Source organism: Plecotus auritus (assembly GCF_963455305.1).
Source record: "Plecotus auritus genome assembly, chromosome: 4".
NCBI lineage: Eukaryota > Metazoa > Chordata > Mammalia > Chiroptera > Vespertilionidae > Plecotus > Plecotus auritus.
The window spans coordinates 83,262,669-83,289,801 of NC_137775.1; the positions used below are offsets into that span (position 1 = coordinate 83,262,669).

At 40.6% G+C, this 27,133-nt stretch overlaps 1 protein-coding gene across 1 annotated transcript in view; it reads left to right on the plus strand.

Moving 5' to 3' along the window:
* Positions 1–27,133, plus strand: part of PKHD1 (PKHD1 ciliary IPT domain containing fibrocystin/polyductin) — a gene marked incomplete at both ends in the record, with an annotated part of 416,219 nt that overhangs the window by 255,935 nt on the left and 133,151 nt on the right. Inside the window, one exon of the mRNA XM_080665111.1 lies at positions 10,380–10,517. Within this exon, the coding sequence (XP_080521237.1) occupies positions 10,380–10,517 (138 nt within the window). The remainder of the gene's footprint in view (positions 1–10,379; positions 10,518–27,133) is intronic.

The window sequence follows — 27,133 nt, forward strand, 5'->3', positions numbered from 1 at the left end:
GGGGGGACCAGGCCTGCAGGGGAGGGCAGTTAGGGGTGACCAGGCCTGCAGGGGAGGGCAGTTAGGGGCAAACAGGCTGGCAGGGGAGCAGTTAGACATCAATCAGGCTGGCAGGGGAGTGGTTAGGGGGTGATCAGGCTGGCAGGCAGAAGCGGTTAGGGGCAATCAGGAAGGCAGGCAGGTGAGCAGTTGGGAGCCAGCAGTCCTGGATTGTGAGAGGGATGTCCGACTGCCCATTTAGGCCCCATCCTACCGGGATCGGGCCTAAACGGGCAGTCGGACATCCCTCAAGGGGTCCCAGGTTGGAGAGGGTGCAGGCTCAGCTGAGGGACACCCCCCCATGCACGAATTTCGTGCACCGGGCCTCTAGTCACATAATAATAATATCCTACCTAATAAAAGATTAATATGCAAATTAACCATCACTCTGCTACACCCACCAGCCACTCAGGAGCAAATATGCAAATAAACCCAACCAAGATGGCTACAGCCACAGAGAGCAGGAAGGATGCTTGGGTTTCCCTGGCAATGGAGGAAGCCAAGCTTTCTGCCTGCCCTTGCCGGCCTAGGCCTCCACTCAAGGCTAAAAAGCTTCAATGATAGAAGATACATAAAACCAAACAGAAATGGCGGCAGCCACGGAGCTGGAAAGAGCAGGAGGCTAGGGTTGCCCGCGGCGATGGAGGAAGCCAAGCTTCTGCAGCCCTGGCCGGCCCAGCCTCTGCTTAAGGCTACAAAGTTTCAATTATAGAAGATACATAAATCCCAACAGAAGTGGCTGCTGCCACGGAGCAAGCAGAAGGCTTGGCTCCACTCCAGGCTACAAAGTTTCAATTGTAGAAGATAAATAAATCCCAGATACCAGGGCCTCCCCTTTGGTTGCCAGGGGGCATGGCCGGCCTGCAAACCACCACAGGCCCCTCGCCCAGGCCGCCCCACGCCCCAAGGGAACCCACACCCTGATCTGGGACACCCTTCAGGGCAAACCAGCTGGCCCCCACCCATGCACCAGGCCTCTATCCTATCTAATAAAAGAGTAATATGCAGATTGACCATCACTCCAACACACAAGATGGCTGCCCCCATGTGGTCAAATATCCTGCCCCCATGTGGACACAAGATGGCTACCACAAGATGGCCAGCAGGGGAGGGCAGTTGGGAGGGACCAGGTCTGCAAGGGAGGGCAGTTGTGGGTGATCAGGCCATCAGGGGAGGGCAGTTAGGGGTGACCAAGCCGGCAGAGGAAGGAAGTTGGGGGCGACCAGGCATGCAGGGAAAGGCAGTTGGGAGGGACCCAGGCCTGCAGGGGAGAGCAGTTGGGGGAGACCAGGCCTGCAGGGGAGGACAGTTAGGGGTGACCAGGTCTGCAGGGGAGGACAGTTAGGGGAAAACAGGCTGGCAGGGGAGCAGTTAGGCATCAATCAGGCTGGCAGGGGAGTGGTTAGGGGGTGATCAGGCTGGCAAGCAGAAGTGGTTAGGGACATTCAGGAAGGCAGGCAGGTGAGCAGTTGGGAGCCAGCAGTCCTGGATTGTGAGAGGGATGTCCAACTGCCCACTGGGATCTGGCCTAAACGGGCAGTTGGACATCCCTCGAGGGGTCTCAGATTGGAGAGGGTGCAGGCTGGGCTGAGGGACACCCTTCCCCCCCCCGTGCACAAATTTCGTGCACCGGGCCTCTAGTTAATGAATTAAAAAGGCAGGAGAAAACTTCTGAAGAGGATGGATAGTTTATGGCATAGATTGTGGTGATGGTTACATAGGTATATACGTATCTCCAAACTGATTAAGTTGTATACATTAAATATATACAGCTTTTTGTATGTCAATTATTCATCAATATTTTTAAACATTAAAGTTGTTTTTTTTTTTTTTCAAAAAAAGACAACACCAAGTTGGCCATTCTGAATTCTTTGAGGTCTTATGGTGAGAACAACAGCATAATTTAATACCATTTTAAGATTGGAAAACAAAACAAAAAGAGCCTGGAATGAAAGAAGGCATATATTCTTTTTTATTTTTATGAAAACAGCAGCACCTTCTGGTCTTTTCCTTTCAGAATTTGGGATTCAGAGGATTGATTTGATATAGTTGGGAATTTTACTTAAAGAATTTCCTATTAAATAGATTTAAATATTTTTGAAGAACAGATGGTATAGACTAGAGGAAGAGATAAACACTGTATGTTAAACATTTTATTGATCAATTAAAATATCATAATTTAAAATGTTGCTTCTACTATGGGAATTATGTGTGTCTCTGTGTGATTGGAAAAGACACAGAAAGAATGTGGGGTATGGTATGAAATTATTACCCAGAATTTAAATTGGACTCTTCCCATGAGGTGAGTCCTTTCCTTCATTCCCCTGTACACACACACATACACACACACACACACACACACACACACACACACACACCAGGCAGATGTTTTTTGTTTTTGTTTTTGTTTTTTTCCAAGGTTTAAGGAAGGCAGTTTTTAGTCTTGAATCATGTGCCTCTGGGCACTTTGAAAAGTTCCTCTTCTGCCTATTTTTAAGACCAGGTTGGAAAAAGAAAGATAGGCAGATAAGAATAAAGAAACCACCTGTGTGGCTTTGATGAAAAAGGCAGGTCCTAAGTTAGCAGCACATTGATAAGAATTTAGTTATGAAAGAATGCATCCTTATATTCCAGCACTTCTTTGTTCTGCTTTTCCTACTAGAGAATGGTTTCTGGGTAAACACATACCATCACCTCTGTAAATTAGTCTACTTGACATTGATTTTCCATCATGTTAACCTTGCAAACCTGGGAATGATTTATGTATGAGAATGCCCATCCTTTTTTAGGAGTACTTTTGTTTTTTATGACAATCTTTCTCATAAATTGTGATAGACTACTTGGATAAATTGTTAGATTCACCAAAAGTTAAACAAGACTTCAATGGAAAAACACACACCACCTACTATTACTATAAATATATCTTTAAAGTAGTCGCTTTAGAGCTGAAAGTATTCTTTTTAAAAAAGGAAGATTGCATCATTAGTGCTTCTAATGGCATTAAAACTTACTTTTGCCTTGGTTCACATATTAACAGAAAAATATTATGGCCAAGACTGAATGTAGAAACAATCCCATTTATCATGGAAGGTACATAATGGGAAATAACAAGCCTACAAATAGTTTTTGTATGTTCTTGTATGTCCTGCACTGCCCTTGCATACCATCACTGTCCCTCAGAAGTCTGAAGTGGGTGTAGGCTGTGTTCCTGACAATAGCAGGGTTGTAGTGGAAACTGTCTTCACCACCTAAGTTATGGGGCCAGATACAGTGAACACCATACAAGCAAGCAGTGGGTCTGCCTGCCCTAAATTATGCTTGTTCATGTGACCCTATCATTATTCAACAGGATCTGTGCCCTTTGCCCTTGATCTCATTTCTACAGGATTTAGACAAGTGTCAGACACTTGGAATGCTGCACAATGGTGACCTTGATTCCCTGACTTCACTGGGGGAAATTTTGAGTTTAAATCTAGTGTTGAAATTATATGGAATGCTTTGTAACTATGGGAGTCAGACTCTTCCTGATACAAAAGAAGCCCTTGCCCTCTGTCAGAGATATCTGCCTTTATATTTGGCTCAGGCTTTCTGGTCTTAAGGATAGATGATGCATTTATAAAAACTAAAGACTCTCTGTTGTTTTTGTTGTTGCATTTGATACATGAGGACATTCAGATGATTCCTCTTTAGCTTTAAGTTTCAAGATATTATCTCTAAAGCTTTATCTTTCTAATTGTCAAAATACAACCCTTTCTGTAAACAAAACAAAACAGTTCTTGGCAAATGATAGTAGAATAAAGATGGTGGGATATTTAGTGCTTGGTGGATGAACAAGTGGAAAGAGGATATATTTTGGAACCAAGAGGCACCACTCCATGGCTGGTCCTAAGGTCCTTTGGGGGTGGGAGGGGAAGGGAAAACAGTCTTTAATTACATCTGGTACTCATGAATTCTTTTTGGAGTCTCTTTCCAGATCTGTTCCCCCATCAGCCTCCCATCGAGCAACAGAAATTCCAGATGGTTCCCACCATATGCCAGAGCTCATTCTCTTAAGTAGGATAGATTGGTCATTGACAGAATAGGATGGAGTAGCCTTGGCCAAGTTAAGACAAGGTGAAAAGCAGTGGGCCACAGTTAACTTAGAGGTGCTCTAACATTCATATTTTTAAGTGGGTTGTATAAGTAACTTTCGGAGTGATTTTTCTGAAATGTCTCGAGTAATTTCATGGAAAGAATGCTACTTCTAGAGAATGTGGCACATTGATTCTAACTTTCTACACCCGGCACAGAGAGAAATCCCCTAAAACCTGTCATTACAGCTGAGGGTTGGTCAATGTGAACCCGCAGTTGATCTCTCTGGAGAGTGCATTAAGATTCATTATTTTGCTATTTACAATGATAGGTATAATCTCTGTTTCAGTGATAAAAGGAGAATTCCTTTAAAAAATTTTAGGGCATATGTTTATTTTTTCTTATTTTAGCAGAATCTTGCTACAAGAAGCACATTGATAGACTTGCTAGGACAGGAATGAAGAACGGATCAAACTCCACATAATGCAAAAGTATATTATCATTTCAAGTATATTGTATTGTACTTATTTGTTTGTCTTCATTTGATGATGGGAAACATGTGTTACTCATCTTTGAATTCCCACTACCCAAGAAGATATGGCACATGGCAGGGAAAGAAAGGAGGAAAAATGAAAAGGTGAATAGGCAGGTTTAGGGAATGGCAAAGGGAAAGCTGGCACTGAATAGAACAAGAGCAATGCTTCTACTCTTCATTCTATTATTTTCCTCTGATGGTTACTGGGTTTTACATGTAGTGGGTGTGTGCCCTGGAACATGTGTTCTTTGGTGTTGTTTTTTAGCATTTATTTTATGATAGGTATTGTTCGAGATGCTGAGCAAGTAAAAGTGAGACTGGAGCTATGGTCTCTGTTCTCATAGCACTTATAATAGTTAGGCTATCTGTGATTTGTGAGAAATTGCCTGTATATTTGGAGTGGGTAAGGCAATTAAATCAAAATATATTCTAAGGGAGTATGTGTTAAGACCAAAGGGAAATTTTAAATTCCATGTAATTGTCATAATTTAACTAAAAAGTAATTATCACAATTTAACTGAAAAGTATATTCAAAAGAGGGCTAATATCATGCTTTTATGTGTCTATGAGTACTATGTAGATGAGAGAAGACATTTTTTGAAGCAATTTAATTGTTTTGTACAATTAGGCTCAATAGCCAAATATTGGTAGAATAGGCCATAGGTTGGAAGACATAAAAGGCATTTGTATAGAACTCAGAGGTGCTTGGATGAAATAATTTATCTTGCTTTTAAAGTCATAGTAAAGTCATGAACCCCAAAATGTATGCTAAGCTAGAACATTATCTATATTTTTCACTTTTTTTTGCATATTTTAAAGTATCAGAGATTAAACTGAAATATATACATTTTTTTTCCATCTGTTTAGCCTGATTATTCATTTTGTATTAGTTGCTAATAAACTCTGGAATTTGAAGGTGTGTAGGGAGCTAAACTCAACAGACCTTAGCAACATTTACTTAACGTCTTTATCTTTGACTAGAGGCCCGGTGCACGAAATTCGTGCATGGGGGGGGGTGTCCCTCAGCCCCAGCCTGTACCCTCTCCAATCTGGGACTCCACCGGGATTGGGCTTAAATGGGCAGTCGGACATCCCTCTCACAATCCAGGACTGCTGGCTCCCAAATGCTCGCCTGCCTGCCTTTCTGATTGCCCCTAACCACTTCTGCCTGCCAGCCTGATCACCCCCTAACCACTCCCTTGTCAGCCTGATTGATGCCTAACTGCTCCCCTGCCAGCCTGTTTTCCCCTAACTTCCCTCCCCTGCAGGCCTGATCACCTCTAACTGCCCTCCCCTGCAGGCCTGGTCACCCCTAGATGCCCTCCCTTGTACGCCTGGTCCCCCCCAACTGCCCTCCCCTGCTGGCCATCTTGTGGTGGCCATCTTGTGTCCACATGGGGGCAGGATCTTTGACCACATGGGGGCAGCCATCTTGTGTGTTGGAGTGATGGTCAATCTGCATATTACTCTTTTATTAGATAGGATAGAGGCCTGGTGCATGGGTGGGGGCCAGCTGGTTTGCCCTGAAGGGTGTCCTGGATCAGGGTGGGGGTTCCCTTGGGGCGTGGGGTGGCCTGGGCGAGGGGCCTGTGGTGGTGTGCAGGCCGGCCATGCCCCCTGGCAACCCAAGTGGAGGCCCTGGTATCTGGGGTTTATTTATCTTCTTCAATTGAAACTTTGTGTCCTGGAGCGGAGCCAAGCCTTCTGCTTACTCCATGGTGGCAGCCATTTCTGTTGGGATTTATGTATCTTCTACAATTGAAACTTTGTAGCCTTAAGCGGAGGCCTGGGCTGGCCAGGGTTTGTGGAAAGCTTGGCTTCCTCCATTGCTGGGGCAACCCTAGCCTCCTGATCTTTCCAGCTCTGTGGCTGCCGCCGTTTCTGTTTGGATTTATGTATCTTCTCTCACTGAAACTTTGTATTCTTTTTTTTTTTAAATATATTTTATTGATATTTTACAGAGAGGAAGGGAGAGGGATAGAGAGCTAGAAACATCGATGAGAGAGAAACATCTATCAGCTGCCTCCTGCACACCTCCCACTGGAGATGTGCCCACAACCAAGGTACATGCCCTTGACCAGAATCGAACCCGGGACCCTTTAGTCCGCAGACCGACGCTCTATCCACTGAGCCAAACTGGTTTCGGCTGAAACTTTGTATTCTTGAGTGGATGCCCAGGCCGGCAAGGACAGGCAGAAAGCTTGGCTTCCTTCATTGCCGGGGAAACCCAAGCCCCCCTCCTGCTCTCTATGGCCGTAGCCATCTTGGTTGGGTTTATTTGCATATTTGCTCCTGATTGGCTGGTGGGTGTGGCTTGTGGGTGTAGCAGAGTGATGGTTAATTTGCATATTACTCTTTTATTAGATAGGATGTCACAATAAGAACTAGGGGTTTAAAAAATAGATGGTTTCTTCACTTAAAGTCACAGTGGGAGAGAAAGACATAATTACACTGAGACCAACCCAGTGATAGTTGCCTCCTTACATACAATAATTTGTATTCAGTTATAATAATGTACTAGAGGCCAGGTGCACGAAATTCATGCACGGAGGTGGGGGGTCCCTCAGCCCTGCCTGCATCCTCTGCAATTTGGGACCCCTACACCTTTTTTTTTTTTTATCTACCTAACCTCTTCACATTTAAAAAAATTAACTGAAATATCACCTACTCTAGGAAATCTTCTTTGAACAAATATCTTTACAATCTGTATTAAGTATTTTCATAGTATATCATTCTTCTTAACAGCTACTTAGAGTGGATGCAATGTGGTTTTCATTCTTGCATCTGAATTTTTTCTTCTTGCTTTTATAATAGCAAAGCTTATCTAATTTGCCCTTCAAGGGCTTATATTTGGTTCAGTTTCTAGTTGGCTCCCTGATTTTTTTTTAAGCAATAAATTTGGGCTGTGATAGTAAGCCTCACTTGTAATCAAGCCTGTAGGTCTCCTATCTGAATATTTCTATAATACCTATCACTTTAGCATACCAGAGATTGTGTTCATTTATAGAAAATAACAATAAATGTCACCTGATCATTTGATCTTCTAGTAATATTTTATAGCAAGCTGTATTATTCTAGTAATTTAACTATTACAAAACTGAGGCGTACAGAAATAAATCACATTGAACAATAAAGAATGACTCAAATATCAAAGCATAGTACACTTAGGGCCTCCCTTGTCCTGTGCCTCAGATATCATAGCATAGTACACAGTTCACATGGAACTCAGCTTTCTTTAAAATAGGAAGGGATGCCATACTCATGAAGCAGCTACTTCCACACATATTTTTTTTTATTTAATTCACAGCACATACTCTTTGTACTAATTATTGGAAAAATCATCTTAGCAATTGCCTCTGTTCCTCTCTGTATTATTGCCTTACCTTCTGATGTTATTACTGCGCTTTTATCATCCACTTGCTCTAATAAGATTGTGAATTTTTTAAGGGCAGAGATCATGACTTGAGCTTGTGTTTCTCTGTCATGGTGCCTAGATAAATACTCAAATGCCATCCAGTCCAAATGACTGTAATGAGAGAGGCCCACTGTTGCTGGAGACCTCTGATTTTTATTTAAGGGGCCTCACTTGTTCTGCACCTTTATAGAGGGGTGAGTAGGGGTGAGGGAATTTGAGGAAACCCAGACAGAATTCTTCTCCTAAAAGATTTTGCTAAGCTGGACCCCTGGGCGCCTGGCATTTGTCCAATTAAAACCTGGACACACAGTGATAACAAAGGCACTGGTCTCCTACTGCTGATGCCTGAGGATCAGACCCCAGCCTGCAGGAACTCACCCTTGAAGTCAGGACCAGGCCGCTGGGTAGACCTGGGCTGGTGCTCCTAACTCGGGGGAGAGGGAGACTTCCCGTGGCTACAGGTTAGAGGCCCCGGATTCCGCGCCACGCGCCCGAACAGGTCCCTAGCACAGGTTGGTCAGTGGAGCAGATTCTTCGCCTGGGATTGCGGGGCAGTTTGGCCAGGCCTGTTCGCCCCATGATCGTGGGGCGACTGGGCCTGGCCTGTTTGCCCGTGATCACGAGGCGGCTCGGCCTGGCCTGTTCACCCCGTGATGGCGGGGAGGCTTGGCCTGGGCTCTTTGCCTCATGATCGCAGGGCGGGTCAGCCTGGGCTCACTGCTTTCCACCAGCTGCAGCTTGCCAGTCTCCTATGGGCTTGGGGGAGCTGACCAGTCAAGCCCACAGCATGTGGCAGTGGCAGTGAAGGTCGTCATGGCAACCCAGCACTGACTTTCGGTTGGTCAGCCTTTGGTCGTGATCGGTTGTTACAAGTTACAACCCTGGGCTTTTATTATTAGGATTTTAGTACTCTATTATGAAAATTTACAGGGTTATCATTGGAGAGTGAAAGAGAGAGAGATTCCCATGGGAAGTGCTAAATCCAGTGGTGGGATTGGGAATGGCTTGCTAGCAGAGCTAAAGCTTAGGTTGATTCTGACAGATGAGTGGGTAATGCTGATGTTGTTGGATCGTGACCATACCTTGGGAACTACTGTTCTGTAAAATAAGGGAAAAGAGAGAGCACATGCAAGATTATGGAACAGGCCTAGAGATACCACACTTCAATTCTGCCTCCATTTTATTGTCTACACTTCAGTCACATGGCTTCATCTAACTGCAAAGGAAGCTGGAAAAGGTGGTCTGACCCAGGAGGAGAAGGGAAGTGATTGGTTTACAGTCTCACAGACACTGCCACAGGAAGGCGTGGTTGTCTTATAGCTAGGAGAGTAGTCAGGACTAGGAAAGACAACTTATGAGAGGCTAATCTGGCGGGCAGATTCTTAAGCATAAAACATGAGATTATGTTAAAACAATTTCTTTAAAAGTTACATGTGTCACTGATTATGGTACTTGAAATTTAAGCAGAAATTTTTATTTGATATATTTAATTTGTGCCAAATTACTGCTAAGCCTCAGAAAGTAACACAATACTTTGGAATACATAAAATATTTTCTGTTTTAGTAAAAATTCTATGATTCTTTCTTCTGAACTTGGAAGGAAACTCTTTGTGAAAGAGAAGATCAAGAACAATGATTTTAAGTGTCCAATGAGCTCTACAGGCATGCCAAGCTAATAGACAATAGTACAAATAATAAAAATATTCACATTTATTGAGCATGTAGCAGACTCTTTGCTTTATGTGGTGGGAATTGGGGCAATGTGAATGGCTAATTAGTATTGTATAAGCAGTTCAGATAATTTAACCCTCACAAAAACCCTATGAGTAAAGCAGGTTGTTATTATTATCCCCATTTCAAGGATTAGATAACTGAGGTCAAGAGAGGTAAAGTTGATGGTCCACATAGCCAATAAGTAGCTGAGCTAGGATTCATATCCTAATATTCTGACTTCAGAGGCCAAGGTCATATCTATGATTCTCTCTATCTCTCTGAACTAGAGCCAAAGTTCAGGGACAGGGGAAAAGTGTAGGGACCTCATCTGTACATCTGCCCTAAAGTAGGATTGGCATAGCTCTTTGGGACATAGACGCCTTGTGGTCATAACACTTGGTTTGTTAACCAATGGCAGAATTTATTAATCATGCCTTCTTTTGATGTTTAAAAAACTATTTGTTCCTTCAGGTGCTGTACCTGTCCTGGAATAGGTAGTAACGTAAGCAGTTCCCAAATTTCCAGAACTGCAGAGCAAATCACTGGAGAAGAGAAGACGATTCTTGTTTTGGTTACATGTCTGAACAATTTATTTTCCTCCTGCAGACAGGACTGTCCTTGTGGATACAGACCTTCCATTCCTCAAAGGCCTCTATGTGGTGGGGACTTTAGAGTTCCCTGTGGACAGAAGCAACGTTCTCAGTGTGGCCTGCATGGTCATTGCAGGCGGGGAGCTGAAAGTCGGTGAGTAAAGGGCACAGGGTTGGGAGCATAATGGGAATTAAGCCCTGTGAGAAAGGCCTTGGGAAATGATGGCATTATACAGCCGGTTGCTTAATGGAGTTTGGGGACCGAGGAAAGGACCCAGTTTACCAGCAAAATTTTTCTTTGGCAAGCTCTCGACACAGACGGGTAACATTTATTGGTCATTCTCTCATGTCCACCCACTGACATCAGGCTTTGTTTCTGGTCCCAGAGTCCTCATGCTGGTGCTCATTCCAGGGCTCTTTTTGCCTCCTCCAGGCCACAGATCCATTCTCCCTTTGGTTCTTTGTAGGAGAATTTACCTGTAACTCGCTTTTTCAGAAGATCTCATAGGATGGATTTGTTACCCTTTGCTCAACTCACAGTAAAATTTCAATTGCTAGCCTAGTGCAGATCCTTGGGAAAATGGACTTGAAACAAAGCTTATGTGCTGATGCTTTACTGGGGCAACTGGCACTGGAGTGGGAGTAAAAGGAAAAGAATGAAGGAGAAAAGAGGGGAAATCAAATACAAGTTGGTCACAGCTTCTCAAGGGAACATGACTGTTTGTTTGGCTGTGTGATATGCCTTAAGACAAGCCTCTGTGGAACCACCACATCTCGGGACAACAGGGAAGAAAGCTGGGGAGAAGGCAAATGACTCATCTGGTCCACCCGACAACCAATGAACTCCTGTCTTTCTTTGCTATGTTCTGTGGCTCCCCATGCAGCCGGTGGAGAGCCCAGACACTGGGAAGCTCCTTTAGCTGGAAGTGAGGCATGCTACTGAGAATGAGGGGCAGACAGGATGGAATGGATCTGGGTAGTGTATTACCCAGGATGGATACACTGGCTTTCTTAAAACAAACAAACAAAAAACATGAGCTGCTACAGGTAAACTGAATGCTTGGAATTGTTGTAGGCAATAAGAGTACAGAAATGAAAAGACATGTGCTCTGGCCCCAAAGGAACTGCTTTTGAACTTGGTGGGGAATTCTACTTTGCTCTCCAACAGATTAAAAGAGAATTCCAAGAAATAATACCTTGCCCCAGAGAAATAAATCTCTGAGGGTGAGGAAGTATTTAGATACGTTGTTTGGTAATATCCAGATTTTAAAATTTCTGGCGGGAAAGCATTCTAGACCTAACTACCAAATCTTAATTACTCTAAAAGTATTCCTAAAAAATTGTGGTCAAGCCTCTTCTAGTGACAATAATAAATAAATAAATAAATAAATAAAATCAAAACCTTTTGAGAAAGCCTGTTCCCACTTTTTAAAATCCCATTAGAATTATTTTCCTTCTATTAAGCCAAATTCTGTCTTCCTCTAATTTCTGTTGGTTCAAGTTCTTACTTGATCCCTGTAAGATGAGTGTCAAAATTCCCTTCCCTTCCATAGTCCTTTATTCACATTTTCTTGAATCTTCTGTTTTTCAGGTTTTACAGTTTCTATTATTTTAACCATGGCTAAATAATAGTTACTTTAATCATTATTATTATTTAGTTATAGTGTTTTAAAATAATTTTTATGTTTTTTAGTCTATTGTACAATACTGGAAAATACAGAAGAGCAATAGAAAATTTTATATAAAAGAAATCAAGTATTCACTCATATTCCCAAATGTAAAGTAAACATTTTGTAGTCTTGTCTTGAATTTTTTCTACATGTGCACAAATATATGCACACACACACACACACACACACACACACACTTTAACAGGTATACAGTTTTTTTAATATTTTTGATCCTATGTTAACACTGTGAAAAATTTCCCAACTTGTTCTATTTCTAAGGCATATTTTTTAAAATTTGTTGGGGTAACTTTGGTTAATAGCATTACGTAAATTTCAGGTGTACACCTTTATAATACAACTTTATAATTCAACTGTATACTCTACCTTGTGCTTGCCACCTGAAGTCAAATCTCCTGTGTCACCTTGGATTGACCCCCTTTACCCTTTTCATCCCCCCCAACCCCCTTCCCCTCTGGTAACCACCATTATGTTACTTATATCTATGAGTTTGGGTTTTTATTTGTTTATTTTGTTTATTCAGTTATTGCTTTTTGTTTTATATCCCACATATGAGTGAAATCATATGGTTTTTGTCCTTTTCCATCTGACTTATTTCACTTAGCATAATACACTCAAGATTCATCCATGTTGTTGCAAATGGCAATATTTTTTTGTGTGGCTGAGTAGTATTTCAATATATATGTATCACGTCCTCTTTATCCAATCATCCAGTGGAGGACACTTGTGTTGTTTCTATGTCTTGACTATTGTAAATGATGTGCCACTGAACATAGGAGATTTGATGTTCATGTTTTAAGTGTAGGAAGACTGAATGTGTTATAAGAAAAAGGAACTGAGCTGAAAGACAGATTTATATATGACCATTCATTTATGTATACAGTAGCCAGTCACACAGCACATTATCAGAAACCAAATTTCTTCAAAATGTATAAGACAAAGAAGCTTCATTGGCCACCAATATTCTATAAATCCTACAATCCAGACATTCCCATTCCCTACCATTTCCTGGAGGCATAATGCTCATCCACAAATATATGCCTTTTCAGATCTATTCCTTTATCTTTGAGCCCCTCCAGGTTGGAAGTGATGATGCTTCCAATTCTGTTTTTACCAGTTTGTCTCAACTACTTCATTGAGACATCTCTTAAAAGCTAGGTTCACAACTTCTATTTCTATACATCAACCTCTTCCATGGCACCAGGCTCATGGTAGGCAGTGAACAAACAGATGATGAATGAAAGAATGGACCCACAAGTGAAATACTTTAAGCTCATCTTAAGTGTTTCATCAAACTAATGAGATAACCACTGAACAAAGAATGATATTGAATTTGGCATTTGCGACACAGCTGCAGCCCTCTAAGCAAAGCTTTGATCTTAAACCTCCCTTTTAATGCTAGAATTATTATTACACTCTACTAAAAGTCAATTGATACCTTTTACCAGCACCAGCTGCCTTAGAAGCAGGACCACCAAGAAATATAATTCCACAATGTTGGGACTTAGATCAAAATGCATCAGAGAGTAGACATACTCTGGCAGTGTTTCGTACCAATGTCCACATCTATTAAGTTCACTTACTAACTAGTGTTATTATCTATTTCATGTTGGGATTTCTTTGGGGTGTGGTAGAATTGGACAGATGGGTTGAAAGTCTTCCTTCAGGCATAATACACATAGGATTGAGCAGATGGGTTCCAATAATCAAACTTTAGGCTTGACAAAGCAAGGAGGAAAAGAATACAGTATTGTCTAGTAACAGATAAAAATATAGTCGGGAATGGAAAAATTTAAAAATAATATTTTATATGTACAAATCAACACTGGACAGTGGCACAGTGGCACTTCCCTTCAAAAGTACAGATTTTCAGGCAACAAGGTTTTGTTACAATGATAAATAACTTCAAAAATGAAAAAAAAGACTAATCATAGCAGTGGAAAGTGTGAACTTGAAATAAATTTTCTAGTAACAAAAACAAGACTCAGTTTTATTTTAATATTTCTATCAGTTACCTAGATGGGGATATTATAAAATATTAAACAAATGAGCAAATGGTATTAATCTGGGAGGAAAAGATTAGAATCCAAAAGGATTCTACAATAAGGGGGAGATAGATGAAATAATAAATATAGAGATAAGTAAAAAAATATTGTACTTACAGAACAGAGAACCCAGAAATTGATCCAAGCCATTATGCTCAATTAATATTTGACAGAGGAGGCAAGAGCATACAATGGAGTCAAGACAGTCTCTTCAATAAATGTTGTTGGGAAAATTGGACAGATAACATGCAAAAAAATTAAGCTAGACCAGTCCTAACCAGTTTGGCTCAGTGCATAGAGAATCGGCCTGCAGAATGAAGGGTCCCAGGTTCGATTCCAGTCAAGGGCATGTATCTTGGTTGCGGGCACATCCCCAGTAGGGAGTGTGCAGGAGGCAGCTGATCGATGTTTCTCTTTCATCAATGTTTCTAACTCTCTATCCCTCTCCCTTCCTCTCTGTAAACAATCAATAAAATATATTTAAAAAAATTAAACTAGAGAGAGAACCAAGATGGCGGCATAGGTAAACACCTAAACTGCTGCCTCGCACAACAATTTCAAAACTACAACTAAAAGACAAAACGTCTATCACCCAGAACCATGGGAAAGCTGGCTGAGTGGAAGTTCTACAACTAGAAGGAAAGAGAAAAGAGCATTGAAACGTGCACAAGCACTGAAAAGCTGAGGTACGGAGGCGCGTGAATCGGGCTGGCAGCAGGCGACTGGGTGCGCTGCTTTTTTCAACCCAAAGGGAGACAAGCTCCCAATTACTCTGAACTCTATTTTCTGGGGAGACGTTGGGGACCCAAACTCCTACAGGGAGAAGCTGGACTGTCTGCCATCGGGTCAGAAAGTGAGGGTGGCTTTCTTGCAGAGGTGCACGCAGTAATCATTGTTTACTGTGCTGAGGCGCGGGATGTGGGGACTTGGAAATGCGGAGACAGCTGACTGGCAGCCATCGCTCTTTGCTACGCCCTAGCCTAGTGACTCCCTGAGACCCCACCCCACACAATCTACAAACCCACCCAAGCTCCACGCAGCAGCTTTTGCATATAAATGGTCTGCCCTATCGCAGCTTAACCTTACAAACTGCAGCTCTGGTCAGACAGCTCCAAAACCTCCAAACCCCAAACAAAGAGGAGAAAACTAGTTCTCGCTGTAGCTCCTGCTGGGTGGCCTCAGACAGTAGCTGACCTGCACTCCATTGGAGATCCAGAAGCTAGTGTATCTAGTGGTCAGTGTGAGATGACACCAGATTTCAACTACTCATATCCATAAGTGGCACATTCAAGAGGCAGACTCAGTAAGCACCAAAGCCCCACTGAAGCAAGTCCTGCCCCATAAGCGTGTCTCCAGCACAGCAGTTCTTCCATTATAGACACAGCGGGTCCTCACAGCCAATTGGCCTGGAGGTCAATTCCTCCCAGTGTACTAACAGCAATCAAGGCTTAACTACACCAAGACTTTGCACTCAGCCCACAAAAGGGTGCTCCAAGAGTGTCCACATCAGGTGATAGGCTGAACACTGGTCACCTACCACAGAAAACCACTCCATCAACACAGGGAAGCACAAAAATGCGGAGACAAAGAAACATGTCACGAATGAAAGAAATGGAGGAAAGCAAACTACTGGACATAGAGTTCAAAACCACATTTATAAGGTTACTCAAGAATCTTCTAAAAACTGCCGAGAAACTTGATGAGACCTCCAAGAAGCTTAGTGAGATCTTCAAGGACCTTAATGAGAATGCCAAAAAAATGGAAAAGGACCAGTCAGAAATTAAGCATACACTGTATGAAATAAAGAATATACAAAAATTCAACTGTAGATCAACGTACCCCAAGAATCAAACCAAAGATCTGAAATATGAGGAAACAAAAAACACCCAACCAGAAGAACAAAAAGAAAAAAGAATCCAAAAATATGAAGATAGTGTAAGGAGCCTCTGGGACAACTTTAAGCATACCAACATCTGAATTATTGGGGTGCCAGAAGAAGAGAGAGAGCAAAATATTGAAAACCTATTGGAAGAAATAATGACAGAAAACTTTCCCTACCTGGTGAAAGAAATAGACTTACAAGTCCAGGAAGTGCAGAGAACCCCAAACAATAGGAATCCAAAGAGGACCACACCAAGACACATCATAATTAAAATGCCAAGGGCAAAAGACAAAGAGAGAATTTTGAAAGCAGCAAGAGAAAAGCAGTTAGTTACCTACAAGGGAGTACCCATACGACTGTCAGCTGATTTCTCAACAGAAACTATGCAGGCCAGAAGGGAGTGGCAAGAAATATTCAAAGTGATGAATAGCAAGAACCTACAACCAAGATTACTCTACCCAGCAAAGCTATCATTCAGAATTGAAGGTCAGATGAAGAGCTTCACAGACAAGAAAAAGCTAAAGGAGTTCAGCACCACCAAACCAGGATTATATGAAATGCTGAAGGGTATTCTTTAAGAAGAGGAAGAAGAAGAAAAAGGTAAAGATAAAAATTGTAAACAACAAAATGACAACAAATACATACCTACCAACAAGTGAATCTAAAAATCAAGTGAATAAAAAATCTGATGAACAGAATGGACTGGTGAATATAATAGAATCAGGGACATAGAAAGGGAGTGGAATGACAGTTCTCAGGGGGAAAGGGGTGTGAGGGGTGTGGGAAGAGACTGGACAAAAATCTTACACCTATGGATGAAAACAGTGGCGTGGGGTAAGGGCATGGGGTGGGGTGGGGAATCAGGTGGAGGGGAGCTATGGGGGAAAAAAAAGAGGAACACCTGTAATAATCTGAATAATAAAGATTTATTTAAAATAAATAAATTAATTAAATTAGACCACCAACTTATACCATACAGAAAAATAAATTCAAAATGGATAAAAGACTTAAATGTAAGATGGGAAACCATAAAAATCTTAGAAGAATCCATAGGCAGCAAAATATCAGACATATGTCATAGCAATATGTCTAATGACACATCTCCTAGGAGAATGGAAATGAAGGAGAAAATAAATAAGTGGGACTACATAAAAAGCTTCTGCACAGCAAAACAAACCATCAACAAAATAACAAGGAAGTCCACTGCATGGGAGAACATATTTTCCAATGTGACATCTGCTAAGGGTTTAATCTCCAAAATTTATAGGGAACTCATACAATTTAACAAAAGGAAGATAAACAATCCAATCAAAAAATGGGAAAAGAACCTAAATAGACACTTCTTGAAAGTGGACATACAGAAGGACAAGAGACATATGAAAAAAATGCTCAAAGTCACTAATCATCTGCGAGATGTAAATCAAAACAACATTGAGGTACCATCTCACAATTGTCAGAATGGGTATCATTGATAAATCAACAAATGACAAGTGCTGGTGAGGATGTGGAGAAAAAGGAACCCTCATACACTGCTGGTGAGAATGCAGACTGGTGCAGCCACTGTGGAAAACAGTATGGAGTTTCCTTAAAAAAATTAAAAATGGAACTCCTATTTGACCCAGTAATCCCACTTCTAGGAATATATCCTTAGAAATCAGAAACACCAATCAGGTAGGATATATGCACCCCTATGTTCATAGCAGCATAATTTACAATAGCTAAGATTTGGAAACAGCCTAAGTGCCCATCAGCAGATGAGTGGATTAAAAAACTGTAGTACAAAAAATAAAATAAAATAAAATATTTAAAAAAATAAATAAAAAATTAAAAAACTGTGGTACATCTACACAATGGAATGCTACACTACTGTAAAAAGGAAGGAACTCCTACCATTTGCAACAGCATGGATGGACCTGGAGAGCATTATGCTAAGTGAAATAAGTCAGAGAAAGATAAATATCACATGATCTCACTCATTTGTGGAATATAATGAACAACATAAACTGAACAAAAACAGATCCAGAGACAGAGAAGCATCAATCAGATGCTCAAACCTCAGAGGGAAGGTAGGGGAGGGTGGGAATAAGGGGTAGAGATCAACCAAAGGACTTGTATGCATGCATATAAGCCTAACCAATGGACACAGACACCAGGGGGGTGAGGGCATGAGCAGGGGGTGGGGAGGGATAATGGGGAGATTAGGACACATTTGTAATACCTTAATAAAGAAAAAAAATGAACATCTGTGAGGAAGGATTATAGCCTTAATATATAAATGACTACAGTGTTTTTGCTTCTGTATGAAGTGAACAAAATGAGGGTAAAAACATATTGGAAAAGTTGGTTATCTTGTATAAATCCCAAGCATTTTCAATTTTTAATCTGTCTAGGAGAGAAAAACTGATAAAAATGCCTGACTCAAATCCTGTACAATAGATATTGATTTGTGATTAAATGTTTGTATTTCTTTGGTCATGAATAGTTGTCTGAACTCATCTTTTTCATTAGTGTCTCTTCTTAGATAAGCCATCGTTTTTATGCTTTTTAACATATGTTCCTTGCTATCTTTGATATCAGTAATATTAACATGTTACTGATCCAAATGTTCAACTTGGAGAGTATTTTAATCTCATACTTTTAAAACTGCAAATAGGAAATTCTCTTGTGATAGCTTGTAGAAGGATTTCAGAGAAAGATAATCACTAATAATTAATTTGTGTCTTTAGAGCTAAATAGAACCCTTTTTGATCCCTAAGCAAGCAATGCCTGCCCCACAAATCAATGTCCCTGAGGACTCATCAGCTCAGTGTTCCTGTGGCCTGTTACAACCAGGTCATGTGATGTGCTGCCCAGTCCCTTGGTAATTGGCTAGGAACTGGGTTTTTATCCTAAAACTTGTCACATATTGTTTTGCAGAGCCAATGATGGGTATTTGTCAGTCTGTCTGACATTTGTAGCTAGGAGCCTAAGGTCATCATTAGCACATGACTTTGATTGTCAGGAAATGAAGTACTAGGTGTATGGAAGTTTCTTTCACCGCTTCCATGATAAGGACTTTCTCAATCCTAAAGAAGAAGAAAAATCCATACACAGTTTATTGCCTTCCAAACTGACAATTCTGTAAAACTCATTGGGTGATTAAGTAATAAGGAGACAAACCAGAGAAAAGTGTAGATTAAAATATAACCTCCAGCCTAAAGCCACAATACCCAGTAGTCAGACTTATTGAGTAGCCAGAGAGAATCTTGTATCTTGTGGTGATGTTTGTTTAAAAATAATATATTAAGTTAAAAAACCAAAAAATATGTCTTTCAAGTTTAACAACAATTAGAAAATACCCACGTATTTAATGTGTAAATACAACTGTACATAGATATTTGCAAACTAAATGGCTTATAAATAGCTAATGTGTATCTTCAGCTAATAAATCAGTTTCTGTTTGCACTGACAGTTCTCCAATCAAATCATTAGTTAGCTAAAAAAATCAAACATTGACATCAAAGGGATGTGACTTTTAAATATTGTACTTCTTTAATAATAAGTGAAAAAGTGTAAAAGCTTTGTTTTTCCAGCTTCACTAAACACTGAATTCCATTTCTGTGAGTCTCTAAGAAGACTGGTATATAATAGTCAAGTAATACATATTTCAAAAAAGGATTAAGTATATAAATATCTGTTTATTTTCCCATGGATATTAGTTCTCTGACAGACATATTATCCATCTCTCTCTCTCTCTCTCTCTCTCTCTCTATATATATATCTATATATCTATATATCTATATATCTATATATCTATATATCTATATATCTATATCTATATCTATATCTATATCTATATCTATATATATATATATCTCCTATCTAATAAAAGAGTAATATGCAAATTGACCATCACTCCAACACAAAATGGCTGCCCCCATGTGGTCAAAGATGGTTGCCCCCATGTGGACACAAGATGGCCACCACAAGATGGCCTGCAGGGAAGGGCAGTTGGGGGGGACCAGGCCGGCAGAGGAGGGCAGTTGGGGAGGACCAGGCCTGAAGGGGAGGGAAGTTGGGGGGAATCAGGCCTGCAGGGGAGGGCAGTTGGGGGGACTAGGCCTGCAGGGGAGGATAGTTGTGGGGACCAGGCCTGCAGGGGAGGGCAGCTGTAGGCGATCAGGCCTGCAGGGGAGGGCAGTTGAGGGGGACCAGGCCTGTAGGGGAGGGCAGTTGGGGGTGACTGGGCCTGCAGGGAAGGGCAGTTGGGGGGGACCAGGCCTTCAGGGGAGGGCAGTTGGGGGGACCAGGCCTGCAAGGGAGGGCAGTTGGGGGGACCAGGCCTTCAGGTGAGGGCAGTTGTGGGCAATCAGGCCAGCAGGGAGCAGTTAGGCATTGATCAGGCTGTCAGGGGAGTGGTTAGTCGGTTATCAGGCTGGCAGGCAGAAGCGGTTAGGGGCAATCAGGCAAGCAGGCAGGTGAGTGGTTGGGAGCCAGCAGTCCTGGATTTTGAGAGGGCAGTCGGACATCCCTCAAGGGATCCCAAATTGGAGAGGGTGCAGGCTGGGCTGAGGGACACACCCTCCCCCGTACCCGAATTTCATGTACTGGGCCTCTAGTATATATATAAAGTGAAACATTGATACAAGAACTACTTCTGTCTTGTTAGACTACCAAACATATTTACATTAATCATCTTTACTTTAATAATTTAGTATTTTCTAAATTAGTGTTTCCCAAACTATATTTTGGACTCTTGAACTTCTATTGCAATAACATAAAATTTCTTAGAAATGTATTATTTTCAAATTACTAAATGGTTAATTATATAATGCATAAATAATTGTTAAACTTAGTTATTTTTGCATGAAAAAACTAAATAATTTTAAGCCAACAGGTGAATAAGGGAGTGAATGGATAATTTGTTTTGCTGGTTATCAAACTCTTGAGTTTGAAAAGAATTTAATTGTCTTCCTTGCTGTTCCTTGGATTGGACATTCAAATAAGTGATCACCTAATACTTACTTTTGAAATGTCTAGTTTTTAGCACATTAGGAATAGGACATTACTTGCTAAAAAGAATTGTCCTTCTTTTTCTTCATTTCCAAATTAAACTTTGGAATGTTTTATTTATTCATTGTCACTACTACTGTTTTTTTTTAATATTATCACTACTGAGAGCCAACATTAAAAAAATTAAATTGATTTGAGAGAGAGAGAGATAGAGAGAGAGAGAAACATCAATATGAGGAAAAACAGTAGTCTGTATTGGGGGTTGAACCTACCACCTTTTGGTGTATAGGATGGCGATATTCCAGCCAACTGAACCACACCAGCCAGGGCTAAGACCCAGCATTTAAAAAAAACAGGTATTATATGCAGACACTGTGCCATGTATCATTGACATGCACTAAATTATTTAACTCTCACACACAAAAAAATGGATGCTACTATTGTGCCTATTTTATAGTGGCAGAAACTGAGGTTTACAGAAATGAATTTGTTCAACCTTACTTAAGAAGTTTTAAGAATTTTTATATATTTTTGCAAACATGTGAATTGATAAATTATATTAACTTTTACGTCATATTCTATCAATTGTTGATAAATTGAAAGGCCTCATTGATGATAAAAACTTGAACCAGACATTATTTTAACAGATTCTTATTCCATTTGGGTTAAATGCCATTCCATCCTTTTTTTTCTCCACACATGAGATTGATTATATTGGGAAGGGATGTTTTAGGAATCAGTGGGTCTCAGGTACACATTGAGAATTAAAAGCTAATTCAAAATAAAATATGCTTCACATTTTAATTGGTTCAGCACTATTTGTTAGTTTAGGTCTGATAAGAAAGAATGTTCTGGCATCACTGCTCTGAGGAAAATAGCTATAGCAACACATGAGAAAAATAGTTATGTTCCAGTTACAAGCTCAACTTCCAGAGTCATCACCATATAACCTATTCTTGAGGACAGGAGAAAATGTGTAAAACTAAACTTTGGGAGGTAATTTCTTAACCTATCATTCATCTGCAATCATGATATTTATTAAATTTCAAAGTTAACTTGGGACAGAAATACATATTATTTAGAAACTAGAGGCATGGTGTGCACAGGTAGGGTCCCTAGGCCTGGCCGGTGATCAGGGCCAATCTGTGGGGTGACTGGTGGGGCGATCGGGGAGCTCCCCTACTTACACCCACCTTGGCTGGCCTGGGTCCTGCGGGCTGGGGGTAGTTCCTGCATTGAGCGTCTGCCCCCTGGTGGTCAGTGTGCATCATAGTGACCAGTTGTTCCGCCCATCATTCTGCTGTTCCGTCGATTTGCATATTAGGCTTTTATTATATAGGATACAATCTGTTGTTTTGGATTTAGTGAACAGGACCTGCAAAAAAGTTTATTAGGGAGATGTGTCTTAAAATTTGGTAAGTATAGATTAAATATATGCAGTTTTTTAATATTAATTAATAAAGCTATAAACAAATGTAACGGCATGGAGAAGCAGAAAAATGAATATAATTTTGGTCATTTTCCATTTTTTTGATCAGCAAATACCTATTGAAGACTGTCCTTAGAACATAATAATCAGTTAACAAATGTTTATTATTTTGTTACTTGTTACTATGATACACATGTACAGAAAAGTTTAAAAAATACAAAATACACAGATGAATTAAACACTACAAATCCATTTCAATAGGTATATAGTGGAGCCTCATTATTGGTTTAACTTGCATTTCTCTAATTTCTAAAGTGATTGAGTAGTTTTAAAATTTTACTGTTTATTTATATCTTGCTTTGTGAAGTAGCTATCCTCTTATCCTTTTATGATGGATTATCTGTTTTATATTGATTTATTGAAGTTTTATATGTTTTGGAATGTACTTTTTGTTTGTTACATGCATTACAAATAACTTTGTATACTCTATTGATTGTTCTTTTTACTTTCTTAATGGTATTTCTAAATAATTGAAAAATCTTTATTTTAAAATACTTTATTTTATAAACCTTTTTAAACAGGAGTTGTGCACTTTGACTAAACAATGGTCAGCAAGCATATGCTGTATGATTCTAGTCATTTTAAATACAGTAAAAGGATTGGAATCATAGGGTCAGAGGGTCATAATATGATCATTAAGCTTTAAGGTCATCATATAATCAATATTTGTGAAAGTCTGTGGAATGCTTGAAAAGAATATTATGCATGATATCAAGTTTGCTAGTTGTACTATTCAAAACTTTATTTTTATTTATTTTATAAACAGTTGTATTTAATTTACCACTGTTATTATGGATATATCTATTTCTTCATTGAAATTCTGTCATTTTTTGCTTTATTTATTTTGAAGCTATGATGCTGATGCTAGTTATAGCCATGCTTAACATTATTATAACACTAGAGGCCTGGTGCACAAATTCGTGCTGGGTGGGGTCCCTTGGCCAGGCTGGTGATTGAGGCCTATTGGGGGGAGGCTGGCTGGCCGGGGGGAGGGACCGTGGGAAGTTGGCCGGTAAGGCCCCCCCTCCCAATCAGGGCTGATGGGGGGCTGGCTAGGGGGAGGGGTCACAGTTGGTTGGCTGTGGAGTGCACTGACCACCAGGGGGCAGCTCCTGCATTGAGCGTCTGCCCCCTGGTGGTCAGTGCGCATCATAGTGACTGGCCGCTTGGTTGTTTCAGTCATTCCGGTCCTTCAGTTGTAATGGTCACTTAGGCTTTTATATATATATATAGATTGGTGAAATGAGTCTTTTATACTGTACAGTATTCCTCTTTATTTCTGATTGCTTTCTGCAAGAGAATTGGTTAAAATGACCTAATTCACCATTTCTGGGATAAAATAAATGAACTCTGCTGCTAATACACAGTCACCGCTCTGGATTAGCTCACTGTGAAAGGAAGGAGGCAGTCTGGTCAAAGGCACTCACGATACAGTGTGGAAGTATTGGGGTAAAACACACTATGCTATGATAGCCCATAGAGGACCACTTAACCCACACTTAGTTAACAAGGAAGGGTCCCAGAGGGAGTGGCATCTGAAGTGGGTTTGGGCTTGCTTAGGGATTTATGTGACTCATCTATTGAGCATGTCCAGGAAATGGGGGAAAAAGAGGGCTCTAAATAAACAAACTTGTTTCCAATTGTTTATTATTTCAAAGCGTTTTCAAATGTTTGTGATTATAAATAGACTAGAGGCCCGGTGCACGGATTCATGTACTGGTGTGGTCCTCGGTCTGGCCTATGCCCTCTCGCAATCCAGGACCCCTCGGGGGATGTTGGATAGCCGGTTTCAGCCCAAACCCCACAGGCCCGATCCAGACAGGAGAGAGCCCAATCCTATACATTGAGAGTCTGTCCCCTGGTGGTCAGTGTGTGTCATAACCACCAGTTTTCCGGTCGTTCAATTGCTTAGGCTTTTATATATATAAATAATACTGCAGTAAGGCAGTATTCATCTGTCTACCTTCCATACCATTCTTTAGGACAAATTCCTTGAAGGGAAATTACTGCAGCAAGGGGCACGAGCTTGTTTATCCACATAAGGGGCATGTAAGTCAATATCATAAAGGTTTTTAGAAAAAAATTACAGCAAAGCTAAGTTTTGAGGGATGATTCTGATTTAGATAGGACAAAGGTGAGGGATCTTAAAGCCTGGGGTAGCTCATGTGCAGAGGAGAGAGCGGAGGGGATCATGAGTGACTGGGTGTGGATTGGCTTAGTTACAAGGTGTGGGGAGTCATGTTGAGAGAGTGGGCTTACATGCAAACTATGTTTATTTCTGATTTTATAAAAAGGTTTAGTTAATAAAATAAGCTCCTTTTCCCTTTTTCTTACCCTTGAAGCTCATGGAATCCATTTGAAGCATATTCCTCAAATCATTATAATGGTTATCTGTCGTATACCAGAACGTATTTTCTTCCACCTCCCCAGGTGATTTTAGCATCTGGAACATATTCTGTTCCCCTCCATTGCCCACCATCATACTAAGTAATGGTAACTTCCCTTTACTTCATTCCTATTCATCTATTTGCACATGACCAACACGGTACTTACTAAATCTAAGCCCAGCTTCACCACTTATTTGCTGTGTAATTTCTGTTAAGTTACTTAACCTCTCTTTGCCTCAATTTCCTCATGAAAACCTCAACAATATCCATCACAGGGTTGTCAGAGTTAAATAAAATCATGTATGCGTAAACACCTGGCACCTCTTTGCAGCACAATGGCAATGATTTTCCCTCCATTGTGAGTATACCTAATATTCGTCCAGGTTGAAAATGCCTTTTGCTACAGTTTCCAGCAGTGCCAGGCAGCTTCAGAAAGAAAAAGCAGAGAGGAACAGTATTATCCTGAGAGCCTTCTGTGAGAGGTGGCTCACCTGGAGCAAAGCCCACCTGGAGAGAGCGCTCACCTTTCTTTGATTGATATATTTGAGAATAAAATGAGGAGCCAGCCCTCAGGGCTTTCCATTCACCAGCTTTTACAAATTTAAGATGCACTTCATTTTAATTGTAAAATTATATATATATATATATATATATATATATATATATATATATATATATATATTGTAAAATTATATATATATATTGTAAAATTATATATATAATCTCCCTTCTATTAGGCCACTCTTGCCTTCTTTCTGCTCCGTCCCTATCCTGCACCTTTCCCCTCCTCCACATCACAAAACAAATCCAAACTGTGGTGATTTGAGATACCCCATGATCTTGGGGTGGGGGTGAGGGTGGCTGACTAATTTTGCCCAGACTTTCTGTGGAAGCTGCACATATGCTGCCGTTTTGAGTTGCATAATTGATTCAATCTCTGATTTTAGAGGAACGCTGAACTCCTTTTGTGGGACGCTGCATACATTTCTCTAGGGCAAAAACTGCCCTACTTTTTTCTCTCTGGTATCTGTTTAGTGCTAAGCCATTTTTCCCCTAAGAATCTCAACTACCCTCCGTGAAATAAATGAAATCACAGTTGGAAAACGGCTCACTGGACAGACTTATAACCGCAAGATAAGAGCTACACCACACGCATTTTCTTAACGTTCTCCTCTTCCCCTGCTGGCTTTCTGTCTGCTCTGGAACAGCTTGGTGTTGGCTAAAAGGGTACGGTGGTCACTCAGCTGAGGGTTGGCATTACCTGCATAGACAGCAGCTGCCTTGGCATCTCATTGGGAACACAGGCTGTGGAGTTTAATCCTTGCTTGCCCCTGGATCTACTGTGCAACTCTAAGCAGATTTACTTCCCTTTCTGAGTCTTACCTTCAGCAGTCCCTGGTAGACTAATGTCTGTACTGCTGGGCTATAAAGATAGGTATGTAGCAAGCTGCAAACTCACATTGAGCCTTTTGGTTAACCAGGTATATGTGAAGTGCCAGCTGGGGAAGATGACTTTATGCCACCTGAAAGGCCACTTAGCCACAATGACAACCGGGCAATTTTAAGCTTACCATTTACTTCATACTGTTCTTGGCAACCTTACTTTTGGTTATATTTTCAAGAATTTCTAACTGGAAAGTCTTATTTCAAAGCAGATGTCTTTTATAAACCCGTTTGATCCAGTGTGTAGTTTGGAGACTATCTTTTCATCAGGTGCTTCTTGAAAAAACTGATTTTTTTGTGTGTCATTTTCTGTACTCTCAAGAAGAAAATAACATTTGTTAGGTCCATACTAAGTACCACTATTTGAGCAAATCCCCCAAAGAATTCTCATATTATAAAACTGATGAACTCTACTGTTTACACCAAGGGTATAATGTCAGAAGCTATTCCCAACTGATGTCTATTATAGCCTGAATGGATTGTGTCATTATGCTGCTAAGAGAATTTAGGCTTAGAAAATAAATAGCTTATTGCTTTTTAATAAGACACTTAGCATAAACAGATTATTGTTCAAATTTAGACTCTGTTACTTACTAGTTGGATAAATTTGGTCAAGTCCCTTAACCTCTAAGCCTTATTCTATATGAATATTTAAAATTGAGATAAGAATCATACTTTTCAGGTTTGTTGTGAAGATTAAATGCTAAAATGCTGTAAAGCTTTTTGGGTAGCCAGTCATAGCCATGCATCAACCAGATTTTGCTGTAGTGACAGTGTGTAAGAAATAACCCATGAACCTAAGTGACACACCACAACAAATATCAATGTTAGACTTAGTTGGAAT